The 15,535-nt window shown below is 30.1% G+C and overlaps 1 protein-coding gene across 3 annotated transcripts in view; it reads right to left on the reverse strand.

The window, feature by feature from the left end:
* LOC100168655 (scavenger receptor class B member 1) overlaps window positions 1–13,603 on the reverse strand; it is a 41,979-nt gene extending 28,376 nt beyond the window's left edge. The window contains exons 1-3 of one of the 3 annotated variants that reach the window (XM_001949997.5): window positions 13,192–13,603; window positions 13,041–13,121; window positions 11,341–11,713 (exon numbers count right to left, since the gene is read on the reverse strand). In XM_001949997.5, coding sequence (XP_001950032.1) covers window positions 11,341–11,566 — 226 coding nt within the window. In that variant the 5' untranslated portion in view covers window positions 11,567–11,713; window positions 13,041–13,121; window positions 13,192–13,603. Of the gene's footprint in view, window positions 1–1,853; window positions 2,028–11,340; window positions 11,714–13,040 lie in introns of those variants that run through there. The other 2 variants (XM_029488132.1, XM_029488134.1) reach the window with 2 other exon arrangements.
* Between the last annotated feature and the right edge of the window lie 1,932 nt (window positions 13,604–15,535).

A 15,535-nucleotide genomic window follows, 5' to 3' on the forward strand; every position in this document is an offset into this window, starting at 1 on the left:
TGTTAGAACTTAAAATGAAGAACTTACAATACATTTAGAGACCGATAAATCAGACGGTGAAGTGTGAGAATCTACTAACATATAGATATATAGCGTGTCCATTGGCGCTCGGAGAGGAATGTAAGACAGAGTGTCTATAGTGTTTACTCCATTTGAATTTGTTTTAATAAACATTGGGTATAGTTTTAAATGTAAAGAAAGAACAAAAACCTAGCCAAAATCGTGAAACTTGAGTATTTGATAGGCTTGCGTATATAGATGAAGGTACAAACCAAAGGTCACCAACTAGTCGATCTTTAGAAGAATATTGGTCGATCTTATATGAGAAATTATTTATACAAATATCTATTGATCACGTGCTTAATCTTAAAGTTTAAGACAACACACCTTAATTATGGCTTTATATACAAAGTAAAGTATTTATTAGCGTAGAAAAACATACAGTCTTCTGATGGAATAACAATGAAAGAATAATAATATATATTTTATTATTATGCTACTTGTAATAACATAAATAATACCTATATCTAAACAAAAAGTGGTAGAACACCAGATGCATACAATTTTGAGTGTGGCTCACGCTTGTTGGAAAAAGTTGTTATATATCCCTGGTATAAACTGTAGCTTATATCATTGTAGAAGTTTTCAGTATGCAATTTATTAAAAATTAACCTGTATGTATAGTGTATACGTTGAAAATGTAAAAAATATTCTGATCTTTGACAATGATAAAATTAATGTTTAATATTTGTATTTTGCATTTATAGTAAAATTTAGGCGTACACCGTAAACACTGAAAACCTATTAAAGCAGCATGGATAAATATATTTAAATAATATAAAAAATGATGGTCAGTACCTAATACCATTGGTTTTAACATAATAAATGAAAATAAGTACTATTATTTTTTTTATAGGTTTCCGCATGCCTGTGCGGATGCGATAAAAAACCGCGTTCGACATAAAAATGTTGCGTACCCTGACTGTAAAAGTTTGTTTTAGGCAAAAAAATATAAGTACCTATGTACTTTAGAAATTGATTGCACTCGTTTATGATGGTTTCAACCTTCTATATATCTATATTATATAGGTATACATTATACCGGCCAAAACCTATGACGTGCGTGTGTTCTTCAAGACGATGTTTGAATTAATTAAATATTCCAATACTGCACACACACACTGGAAAATTCAACCTTCTCGGCCCCGTGTTACGTACATCATAGTTAAATATTAATTCGTATTATATTTCCGTGAGAAAAAAAATCGATTTCATATCAATTAAACCTTTGTCTTTTATGTTTCTCTTCAATTAGTCGAAGGAATATATGATTCGAATAATCAATATTCTATGTGTCCACTAGACTATCGCAGCAGCGTACGAACGATAAGCGAGTACCTATACTACCTATATAGCTGGTTACCCACTAGCGTCTTATCGTTATACCTAGGTATGATAATAATATGTCAATATTTTCCAAAAACTTATTACAATAATATTATAGTTGTGCATATTATTATTATTGTACCGCTACAGACGGTCGAAAACAGAGTTTACCATATTGTTCTAGGTATACGTGGGTACCACCTCGTATTTCGGTATCGTATTTTTAACCATATGTCATTTACTAAGCACACGAATAGTTGCGACGATGCACAGCGAGGTTTTTTTTTTACAGAAGCTTTTCGTAAAAAAAAAATTAAAGTTTTGTGGCTGCTTTATAATATGTATGGTGACATTAATTAACCATCAAAGTTACCGGATCTGCCAGCATGAGACTTTTATATTTTTTATTTATTTTTTTTTTTTGCGGCGATATTATTTAAAGACCAACGTTTATTTTTATCACTCACCACTCACGAAATACCGATAGACGAATCGAAATCCCGGTGGGCCGTTTTCTTCCATTCCGGCATTACATATTATACGCGTCATGCTAGTATTATTATAACTGATATATTAAAACCATTTCGGACCAAAAAAGTATATAACGACACGCTCACCGCGGCGCTTATTCAACGACTGAAATATGCGTCAAAGTATTCGAATGGTACAAAAATGTAAATGTAATACAAAAAACAATGTACAATTACGAAGATAAAATATAATATTTTAGTGAAGTGCCTCGCCTGCTATAACAGCTATTGTTATAAGAAATCGACCGAAAACTTAATAAGTAATTTTTTTTTAATAATACATATCATAACAACAGCTGCGCAGGACACTAAAAATAGACGTTCTATAACTAACTATACTATAGTGCGATCCGTTCCATTTACAATATTCTTAAGATAGGTGTGAAATTAATTGAAAAATTAATTTTTTTTTTATGCGAACTCAGCTACATAATATTATGATATAATATAAATTACATTTTACAAATGAAAATATTTAAGATATTGACCCGGTGTTTGAATAGAAAAAACAAAATATGTTTATATTCTAAGTAAATAAAGAAATTATGCATTTGAAAATCATTGTAGTGTTGCGGTGTTGCAGTGTTGACCTGTTGTTTAATGTTTGTTAAGGTTTTCTGGAAACGTGTTAATTATCATAAAAAGGAATCAATGTCTATCCCTGGGATATCATAGATAACTCATATTGTCCTCACGACCTTCAATTTGCATGAAACATCAATGCATTTCAATATTTCCTCATGTGGTTTATTATTTCCTTAGATACGTCACAGGTAGCGAACAATAATATATTAAATTATAATTTAAGAGAAAAAAAACATCTTTGGTAATATACACGTACGTACATACATTTTAAGAGTGCCTATGTACCTATGTGTACATAATATATTAAGCACGCATGACGTGTTAACCGATGAAAATCCTGTAATTTATAATTAAGTATATTTTATAGAAATGATGGCATTAAAAACTTTTAACATTTGTTCAGTTAATACGTGAGATGAAAACAACGGTTTGCGGTTAGTGGCGTGTTTAATAATAATATAAATAATATGTTAATATGGTGCGTTAATGTTCAGTATTATACCTGTGTGCGGTGTGAGGATAATGTACCTATAGGTGTACCTATCTATTGTAAAGTGTAAATGTGTACAATTTTTAAATCAAAGTGTGTACGCTATAAAACGTCAACTCTCAATACATTGTAAAACATTAATTAAAAATAAAACAATATCGTTAAAAAAATTATTTATGAACGTCGTCACTTACATTTTAAACGTTAACATATTTCAATAAAATTAGCACACGTCCATACACTGTAAGAGTCGAGTCCATATTTAATAGATTATTGAATTCCGTGTTTAAAAGAGCTTGGCTTATATATTTTAACGTATTTTCTAATATTAATAAATTATTGTATTTCGTTTTTCGTTCTACCGGTCAATTGTAAATATCTCGAACGCATTTATAATTTGGCAGAGCGTGTTCGCGTATCGTTTGACTAGAAATACTTTAAAAGCTGAATTTTGGAATTTTTAAATTGTGATGTCACAACGAATAAGATAACGGAGTAATAGTTCATTTAGATACTGCCAACTAGCCAACTGATTTAAAGAAACTTTGCGTGTATTTTTATTTTCTGATATTGTTTAACTATGTAGAAAGATATGGGACTAGTCAAATGGGTCATCAACCGACGAATTATCTATGCTAACTGCAAAAACCCGTCCACAAATTCTGGAATTTGTACTTTTTTGGACACGTTTATTCGTTTACGTAGGTATAGCTAAAAAATTACGATACCCAATATAATAATCAGATAATGACACTATAATGCTTCACAAATATATAATATTGTCAGTTACCTATATTTCACCACACCTTGTCTAAGCTTAATATATTGTATTTAAAACTGCATAATTCGTAACCAGTATAAACGAGTTTTGAACTAGGGTTAGGTATTCAAAATGTGAAATTAATCGAACTGCGTAAAGTAGAATTGCAATTTTTCATTGACATTGACAGGATTCGTTGAATAAAAGTCCTTAGAAAAATAATATACAACCGCGGCAGTGACGATTTCAGATTTGTATAGTAACAACTGCATACTGCAGTGATTTAATATTGATACAACCTATCATAGTTTTAATATCGTAGATCCCAGTAAGTCGTATGGTCAATTATTGAATTATTTATAAAGCGTTGTAAACCATAGACTTATAATATATAGACCGCGCATTAGTGAAATATATTTAAGCCAACATATGTGTGAGAGAGACAGACTCTGACATTACTTTTTCTAGGAGATTATAAGCAATTTTATAATAATTTTATATATTTATAATCTCAAGGAGTAATGTACAAATTGTCTATATTTTCCTTGAAATTGTAATGTCAGAGTCTGTCTCTCTCACTGAACAATAACAGTCCAGTGGTCTCTCTCGCACATATGTTGGCTTAAAGTGTTACACACAAAACGAGCGTAATGCGTGGTCTATATATTATAAGTCTATGTTGTAAACCGATCAGTATTATCTGTTCCGAGTGTACAGACTGCAGTAGTTGTAGGTATAATAGGTAAGTGACGGTTTAACCGCAGAAACTCATCCACAAGTTTTGGAATTTTTTCTTTTTTTTGAAATTATTTTTCCACGATTGTTCGTTGACGTAGATTGTATACGTACAGCTCAAAAATTACGATATAATAATAATCGAATATAACGAAACTAATGAATACAAATTTATATAATATATTGCTAGTTACCTTTATTTCATCGCATCTTATCTACGTTAATATAGTGTACATTTGTCTAATAGTTTTTAAAACTGCATAAATTGTAACCAGTAAAAGACAAGTTTTGAACTAGGCATTCAAAATGTGAAACTAATCGAACTGCATAAAGTAGAACTTTTCATTAACATTACCCGGATTCGTTGAATGAATAAAAAGTTTTTAAACAAAAATATAGATAGGTACTTCAATAGTGGTACCTATCATACCAATTATAATGTTGTAAGATACTATGATCCCAGTAAGTCACTTAGAAAATTACTATACTATGAGGAAATCATGTAGCGGAAAACGTTTTGCAGAACAAACGCCAACGTTTGAAACGTTTAAAAAGTAGAAATTCGTGAGCGCTTGTTTTAGTGCGGTATTTTGTTTAACCGTGGTCGTGGTGTATGGCATAAAAAGTAAATCGTGATAAGTCGTGATAGTAACACAATGAACAGTGATAACGATCGGAAAAAGTATAAATAAAGTCAACCTCGGTTCTGGTTACTAGAACCAAACAGATAAAACGCTGTATCATGGAGTTTGCAATGTTTGCAATCGTTTACAGCTTCGTTTAGCAAACGGACGTTCCGAATTTCACCGTTATCAAACGTTTGCCGCTACAGAATTTCCTCTTCGTGCTGTAGACGATCGGTGTAGGTGTTATATAGGTAATAAGTAGGTATAAAACATAGTGAAACCGAAGACGACGACGGTGGTCGCTTGTGCCGCAGACGGTCGACGTGATGTTAATTTCCCGGGGCACACGGTCTCGGGATCCGCGGTAGCGTTAAAGTGTTTGAGTACACACGTCATTATTCGTCCGCAAGGTCAACAGTTGGTCAACGTTAAAACAAAACGGGTAACGGAGGAGACGCATTAATGATTCAGAAAACGTACGCCCGTCCCGCATGTACAATATACAATAATAATATAATATATTGTAGAATAGAATAATGTAATATAGAGGATCCTATTGACGCACTCGAGTAGTATAGATCCGTGAACTTAGTCACCGGCCCAACCGCACGCCGCGGGAGAGTCCATTGAAATTCGGGTCGGCCCGGCGGACACGTGACAAGACAGACAAGTGAAATTATAGATATTATATAGATATATACATTATTATTAACACGAGACTGCCGCGGGTGGAACATCGGCTGTGGCGATAAATTAATATAATCGTGAAAACTTCAAAAACCATCACTGACGTATCGTCATATCCTGGGCCGTATGCCTACATTATATATATAATTGTATAAATGTATAATGTATATAATATAATTGTATTATGACGTGTTATTCGCGGTTTGGTATAATAATGATAATATTATAATGTGGGTGGTGTCACTGATCTGTATTTAAATGTATTAAGTGTCCGCGGTTTGGTTTTGGAAATACCCAGATTTCCTCAGACCTGTAATATAACTCATTAGTTTTTTTAAGGTATTTACCGACATTCGCAGGTGCGAGCGATTATGCAATGTCTACGTGGAGTACAGTGGGTACTTCCAAAAGTCCCGAGACAAAGTACAATAATTATGGCAATGAAAACGTCGTTTTAGTTTCTGCAGAGTGGAGCGAATGAGCAATGAATTCGTACCTATTAATGGTTTTATAATGACATGTGCTATTTTTTTGTGTCTGATGTCTTTTGGAACAGTAAAAATGCTTCAATAATGTTCGACCTTGAGGATAGTAAATTTCCGGTAAAAAATTGTATCCTATATGGTACTTTAGAGATTTGGGCGAAGCAAATAATTTGCAGAAATTTTTAAATAGTCAGGAAAAGCTAAAATAAAAATAAAAAATCGTTGATAATACTAAATTTTAAATTTGATTATTTTACCAAACATTTTATATTATCATTTTCTTGACATGATAATACCTATAATTTTAAACGTATATTCTGTATCTTTTAGTTATGTATCTAAGAAGTTATGTTGTAATATTATTTTTTTATAGCAAAATGTTGACAAAATGCATCAAAATTACAAACATTTAATATTTTACACCTATAAATTCATAAGGTTTTCAATTTTTTTCAACTTAAGTCTGAAATTGTAATACTAGGTTGCTTATAGTTTATTTTTCAGTAATTTCAATATATAAAAAATACATTCATACAACTCATTTTTATAGATATTTGTAGTTAAAATGTTGAAAAAGTTAGATATATAAACGATAATATTAACAACAAGCTTAAAAATATTTTTATTATTTTTAAATATTTTAATTCATCTTTATCGCGAACCTATTCACACTGTTATAATAACATACATACACTTATAAGTTAATAACAATAATCTATGATATAATATTATAATAACTATGATATAGGATGTACGATATGTTTAGCAACAATTAATTAAACCTTCTGTATTAGTGTATTACTAATAGAAAAACAAATTACTAATAAGTACCTACCTAGTTACATAAGTACAGCGTGTCCGTCTCCGTTTAGTACCGCAATAATTTATCATTGGATTTAACACATTCATTACAACAGTGACCTATACTCAATGACGACTAGCGAGGTACAATCGAAACCTACTATACAGCAGAGCGACTGACCCGGTTTTTATTTTATATTTTTAATTTGTCATGCGTATAATATAAAATGCGATTTCAGAACACCAAAACTGTATCAAACTTGTTGCGGATCACTATTCATTATTAAATACTCCATAATAATATTATATTTTATGTTAAATATTATAATGCATCAATTGATTTTAAAAATCGTACCTATAGCAGTTAACATGTAGACATTATGCAAATTATATTCTATGGTAGACATAGAAACTATTCGTTTTTGCATAGTAAATAATAATCATAGACACATTCAGATCTTAATAATACGTCTACGTAATAAATTGGTCTGTGTTGAGTACCTATAGTATATATATGCATAGCTAAATTGGATTTTCACATTATTATTATTACATTATGATTGAAATATGGAAAAAAAAATGTTATATGCATCGCATTTTCCCCAACTATACAAAATAAATACTTTTTATAATAACATGCACAATGCGTATTGCACGTGTGTGACGTTGGAATTATGTACCTATGTATTAATGTATTATTATTATTAAATATTATATGTACCGTATAATCTGTACTACAATTGCATAGGTATATTTTAATTTTAATGTAATATAAATAATAATATAATATGTATATTATTGTACCTATAGGTAATGATAAAATTTTATTTTATTTTAATTTTATTTTGTTTAACCATAGAAAAAAAAAATCTTCAAACAGAATAGACAGTGACTATAGGTCACTCGAACTAAAGATATCGTCTACCGGACCTCACCATCCGATTTATTTATTTGAGTTCAAGTAGTTCAACAAACCAATAAGTGGTGTAGTATTAGAATACCATATAATAAAATCAGAGACGGGCTATAATTATTAACATTTTATCGCCTCCAACTATAATAATTGTTAATGAGTAAAAAAAAAAAAAAGTAATATTTAACTTAACACTGTATACCCACAAAAATGCAGTATTTTTGTTCATTGTCTAAGTAACAATTATTTTATAAAATACGGAAAGGTTTGCTCTCAGAACAATGCGCACGTGATTATAGGAAATGCATTATTTTGTTTGTTGCAACAAGTCAATAAAATACATGGAACTTATAATATTATGCGAAGATTAAATAATAAAGTTATCATGATTAAATTTTCTATTTTTTTATTTAGGTCTTTAACACGATTAAATCGTGTTTGCTTTCACCTTGACATTGATAGAAATAACAACTAAATACTATTATATAAAGCTACACATACAATATGTATGTAACTTTTTTTGCATTTTCACGAGCTAACTAAATACGCGTTTAGAAACACGATCACATTAAATCTACATTTGATTCGTACTTTAATAGTGTCTTATTTTTATTTATCGAAAAGTTTGTATTTAAGGTTATATTTTCTCCTATTTTCTATCTTATGTCCAATGTCATAATATGTTTAAAATTATTATTTTTTTTTATATATTCTTATTTTATATATTTTAGTAAATACGATTATAGAGATACAATAGTTACCAGCAATTGTTAGACATACGTTTACATTATTTTAGTAGGCACCACACCAATTCATCGGTTTTTTTTATTGTTGATGAAATATTAGAAATAATTCTTATTTTGTATTTATTCATAGCATAAATTAAAAACAAATAAACAGTTTAAGAATTTCATTCCAAGTAACGTACAAAATACTTGATCTCTTTTAACTTTTTAGTGCTAATTTTTGTAATTTTCGCAACATTTGCATATTGAATTCATGTACCAAATTTAATGCTAATCATCGCGCACAAACGCATGATTACTATTTAGACATTATAATTTTTAACGAGAGGTTATAACAATTTCCTAATATTTATCAAATTTTTTTCATAGTTTTACTTTCATTATTTCAATTTATGTAATGTATAAGGTAGGTAAAATTTTTTTAAATAAGTAGTTTTCATTATTTAGATTACACAAACTGAAACTGCCGACTTAACTATATACAACTAAACACTATAATAGGCATAATATATAATTCGATAAAATATTTTGTATTATTTAAATAGTTATATAACTGTTTTATGTTGCGTTGGTGTATGTTCCTAACTATAAAAATATAATTTAAAATATTTATATTTCTAAACAATTAGTAATTACGATTACGTACAGTGAATAAATCACTAGGTGGATAATTGCTGCAGTTATAGCTTTCTATAGAGTATCGACGGCTCTATAATTCTAATCCGTTGTTTAATATAGGTACCTACCTATCATTTTAATTCCCATATGCTAGCGATTTCATTTAACCCAATAAACAAGTTGCAATTGTTAATTCGGCTTGTTTGGGAACCGGTGGGATGCAAGGTTGATTTAGTTTCAATTTCTATCGCATACGCAATACTAAAAACAAACCGATTACCAAGGCTGACTGCTTATTTTTAAGATTGGTGAAAAATTCCTATCGCCTATAGTAGTAGGTTTTTGCAAAATGTGAAATGCAAAATAGTGTGACTAAATAATATATATAAGAATCATATTATTATTATCACTTTAAAGTGTTACTTAATAGAACACGATGTTTTTTTCCATCTGTTGTGATGACCTTTCTCGGCTATAATTATATTGTGTTTAAAAAACTGCCGAATATGATGTTAGTTCACGTTGTTAAATTTTGTTTTGAAACGAACTTATTGTTTATTATGGGATTAAAAATGTAGTTAAAATAATAATGTAGGTACCAATAATCTTTTATTATTTAAATTTTATTATATAAGAAATACATTTTAGTTTCTGCGAATATCATTATTATTATTTTTGTCATACATATTATCCAAAAAAAGATTTATTTACTTTGAAACAATAAATAAATAGAAATAATTAGTTTTAAAATGTTCCGATATTCGCAGACCTACTTTGTTATTATAAAGGTACTCATTAAAATACTATTGAAATAAAATGTATATTAAATTAGTTCGTATAATATGACGTAAGTTGGAAATTGGGTTAAAATAGAAATTGTATTAACAATTATTTTACCCTCTGTGGTCTTTATATACGTGGTTTAAAGAACACCATATAACCTTGGTGTATGGTGAAACTGAAGGTACAAAAGATGGTTAGGTTATTTTAACCATAGGTAGGTACGTAAGTACTTATTTAAATTATAAGGTATTAGTCATCAAAAGTATATAAGGTTTGTTTCACCACAAAAACCGTTAAATTATATTGGTGATAAAATGATGAAAAAAAAATGTATTATTACTATGCAAATAATGTAAAAAAATGTATTTATTCTTTGAAGAAAACAAAAGATAATAATCAAGATATTGATTAGTTCATAATAGTATATGACGTTTAGACGTTTAAAGAAAGTCGACAGATGACAAATATTGTGCTCTGAAATATTGAAAACTATATAAAAATACCTAGTTTTATATAAGTACAAATCTGATATTTAAAACCAACAAAAAAAAATGAAAAAACATCGTATAAAATCTTTGTAACCAATAATATACGGTTCGTTACAAAAAAAAAACTAACAACTATAATCTACTTAAGTAGGTAGATAATTATCTGGCTTTGATTGCATAGATTAATAAGACATAAACAAATATTGGCCTTCAATTAAAGTTTGAACGGTTTATATGATATTATAATATAACTTTGATCGAATGCGAATGAGCCGTAATCATCGATAATCGGAAAAAAAGTTTTCAAAGTCTCCTATAAGGCTCCGTAAGTCTCAAAAAGGCGATACGTACGTGATCGATATTCGATTCGATTTTAAATCCTGATCACCAGGCACGCCTGTAGGTACCTACTATTCCAGGGATTCACATTGTACCTAATACCAGCTAGTCAAATATTTATATAATATTAGATGATATTACATGCTCCGTTATTGTATAATATTATCATATTATATTATACGAAAATATGACAAAAAACAAACGTATTTTGGGATTATTATTATTGTATTTTATGTCATACGTCGTTGAGCGAAATAGCCTATATTCGTGCTCATCTATAGCTTATTTAATATTGTTATCTGCAGCTACATATTACATACGATTTTATACTATTTTCATAAAAATAATAATTAATACACAACACATACCTATGGTACAGAACGGTTTCCTTATGTGATTAGACGCGTTGGACGTTTCGCCTCTGGAGGTTGTAGAAGACGTCTCTGTGGACAAGCCTTTGCCGCTGACCACTTCGAGACAGGGCCATTTCGCGTCGTCCTCTTTCTCATTTAGTGGCTCACTTTTCACCAATGCTGCGGTCAAATTCAGAGCAGCTATGTTCGTTTTGTAATAATTTCGCTGGTTTTGATCCATGTCGTCCACCCCCCGTCGGGCTCGTTCAGTGGTAGCGAATAAAATAGCGAATCGACGGTAAAAATGTCAATAGAGATATCCGATATCTCAATGCACAATCTATCTTCGTGCCATTGTTTTTATATTATAATATGCTGTCACAAAGCTCTATAACAAAAATTAGACACCGATAGTTAGTAAAGCTAACGTGTGATGTTGACAATACATTTTTATGACTAAATAATTGGTCGTTTATGTATTACGAACGAACGATTGGAACGATTTAATGTAAAATGCATTTTATATTACAAGGCGAACCGCAAGAATACTACTTTCGTTCATTACCTACGTCGCTGATCGCGTAGAGAGGAGAAATAATAAATCTCGTTGACAACTATATTTAAAAAAAAAATGTATAAATAAAATAAAATTTTTTTAAATTATTATTTTCAGTTACAATATAATATGAAGTCTATCATACCTATAGTTTATTTTATTACTCATTTTATAATGTGCACGTGGTGTAATATTATTTCCATGCGTGTATTATAAATTACAAGAAAAATTGTAAAATAAAGATTTAAATTAAAATATTATTTTAATATTACTGAATTTTAAACTTATTTTCAATACTTGAAAATATTTTATACATTAAGTTCATAATTTAATATACTTACTAAGTTGTATATTATATATAATATTTATTTTAATTTTTATGATTAATATAACGTTATAGGTACTTATACTATTATATAACATTTATACGCAATATTAATTGAAAGTAATTCCCTCACAAAATAGTTTTTAAGCTGATATTTAAATTCATTTAAGTACCATAAAAAATAAATTATTATAAACTGTTTACAAACAAATGCAATAATTTACGAAAATATAGTTCTCTCAGTCGTTTTGGTTGAAAATCGAAACGTGCCAAACGTCGAGTAGAAAAAAAACTACTACTAATAAAAATTTATTTTTAAGGTACAAACCATACTTGAATGAATAAATTATATAATTTTATTTTGACATAATACATCGCGGTTTTTTGTTTTTCAAATATAACGCATTAAGTCAGAGTAATAACTAATAATTATGTAAAAAAATATTTTCAAGATATTGGCATCTGTAGTTTCTTTCAACTTATTCTTTCACCTTTTACGTAGGTATAGGTAGGTACACTGTAACTGTGTAACATACAAATAATTACACACAATGTATGACTCAATACAGTATGATGAGCATGACCGTAACTTTCGTATTGACTATAATAAAAAAAAATGCATAATCGATATCACGCATTTAAGCATAATATAATATGATGCATTATAAAGAATGGGGTTATATATAGGTTCGCGATCTTACACCGAACCGCGTGGTTATAAGTTTACAACCGCGACCGTGTTACGATGCAGACCCAAGAAAAATTAATTATCACGAAGGTACCTCCTTAAAAATATTGTACATAATATTATATTATATAGATGTGCAAACTCACGTTGTTGTCCGGACGTCGATGTCGCGCGCTAGACGAATATAACGATTTTACTAATAATAATGATGCAGTCTTCGTGAAAAGCTATTAATAATAATATAATGATATAATATTATGAGCGTAACGGAAAAACAAAAAATTAAAAAAAAATTACATAAACCGAGAAGAGCCCGCGTGATTTCACTGGAGGAAAACTTCGTCGATTCGTCCGTCAGGTGCCCGGCCCGGTCCCGGTGTAAAAAAATCTATAATATCGAGTGTGTAGCTGCAGTAGTGCGTTAAAATTTTATATAATATGACATAAGAAAAATACGCGCAAACACACGCATACACACAACACGTGCGATATATTATATATAATATACACACAATTTATATGTATCGATATTGCAGTTAATGTGTTTGACCAGAACAGGACTGATAGAGCCAACGGGCACCGAACAATGACTGCAGCCTGTGGAGTATCGGTTCGTTTGCCGGGTGCCACCATACGCGGATCCGCTCGTCGCTCACGGCCACCGAAGCTCCCTTTCCCTTCGCGTTGTAGTCAAATTGCATACGCTGGTCCCCGTGCAACGCGCATCGTAGTCTCCTCGTCTTCTGTGCAACGGCGAATGTCGACCACGACGGTCATAATATTATAATAATAATAATATATTATTGTGAACACGGATTCACACGGCGGCGAGATAAAAAAAATATAATATATAATAATAATATAATTCATAAATAATACGAAACAAAAAGTAGGAAACGATTTCGACCTACACGCGCGCGCTCATACAGCTGCAGTGATAATAATGGTATAGTATGTATAATATGCGGGACGACGGCTCACGTTCGAATATAATATATATAATATTGTGATGGGTACAGACGAACACGATCGTCGATCGCATATTAATGTGTGCAATATAATAGTATATAGGTGTACCTACGATAATATCCTTATTGTCGTGGGTATTGGTGGTATTAGGTATGTATTATTCTGCGATACGCGGTAATAAGTCATTGTGCACCTGCCGTATAATATGCGATTATTTTCACCGCGGTCATCTCAAAACCATTTCCGCAGATTGTCGCACGAAATATTTGGTCGCAACTACATAGGCATCGTGTACGATACTTGTAGGCACACGTGTTTGTCCATTTTACACCTGTAGAACGCGGCACGTTTGAGCACTTTAGAAAAGACGTAATACGGTTACACGAAAACTGAGTTACACCGAGATACACCTATATAGGTAACGTATATGCAATATGTAGGATTTGCCACAAAAAAAAACTGCACACCGCTGATACCGGAATATTTGGCTAGTAACGTTATAATTTCTCGTTGAAGTACCTAAGTAACCCTTAGCAACCGATTAATAAAATAATAAATTACATTCCCCTATGGTAACCAAACAAAAAAAAAAAAACAAGTTAGAATAGCTCACTTTACGATCGTGCTAAATTACCGGATGCCAAACGTATTTTAAATTATAATACAATACAATAAACTATAACTCCTAACACAATTTAAACGGGATTTTTCATTTGATAACATTGATACTTTGGTAATATATTTTGGCCAGTAGGTATGGATCTATATTGAATACTTATACAATTAAGGCCGTAATTGTGATAATAAGTAAAAGCAATGCTCAAGGTAGGTTTCGATCAACCTTAATTTAAGTATTACTTTTTCTTTTCTTAAATCAAAGTTTCGTTTATGAATTTCATTTGAGTTATAAGTATAGCTTCAGCAAAACTTATTCTTATGCATCGACTATGCATACGGCCCTTAGTAATTATAATATGCAAGGCTGGGCATTAACGAATTAAAAATTAAAATTAAGTTAAAACGTTAAGTTAATTTTAATTAAGTTAATTAACTCGTTACTTTTTTTTTCAAATTAACTTTTAACTTAATAAGTTACTTTTTTTCAAGATTAACGTGTTAACTTAAAGTTAATTTTATTCCAAAAATATCTAAATTAAGTTAATTTTCGTCCGAAGAATAACGCAAATTTTTTAATGTGTTTTTACTTGGATGTATCATTTTAAATTTACCCAGTAATTTTCTTGGAAGTAAAGAAAAACTATCTAATAAACCATATAATATGACTGGATTTTTTTTTTTACAAATTAGCAAATTTTAACTTTACACTAAGTTAAGTTAGGTACTTTTTTTTCAAAGTTAACTTTTAACTTAACGAGTTAACGAAAAAAAATACGAGTAACTTTTAACTTAATTTAACTTAACTTAATTATTTAAAAATAACTTAACTTAACAAGTTAAAAAAAATCGCTAACTTGCCCAGCCTTGAAAATATGTTAATATCAACAGCAATAAATTATTAAATACATATCTTATAACAGTATAACTACGGACAATAAATAAATATCAACAATCGTAATTCGTAACTATGTTCTAGTAACTAACGGACGGACTTATGGACACGACGGGGATATTAAGAGGACGCAACACCCGCATGTGTTGTCTCCGTCTTACA

This window comes from Acyrthosiphon pisum, chromosome X (assembly GCF_005508785.2).
Source record: "Acyrthosiphon pisum isolate AL4f chromosome X, pea_aphid_22Mar2018_4r6ur, whole genome shotgun sequence".
Taxonomy (NCBI): domain Eukaryota; kingdom Metazoa; phylum Arthropoda; class Insecta; order Hemiptera; family Aphididae; genus Acyrthosiphon; species Acyrthosiphon pisum.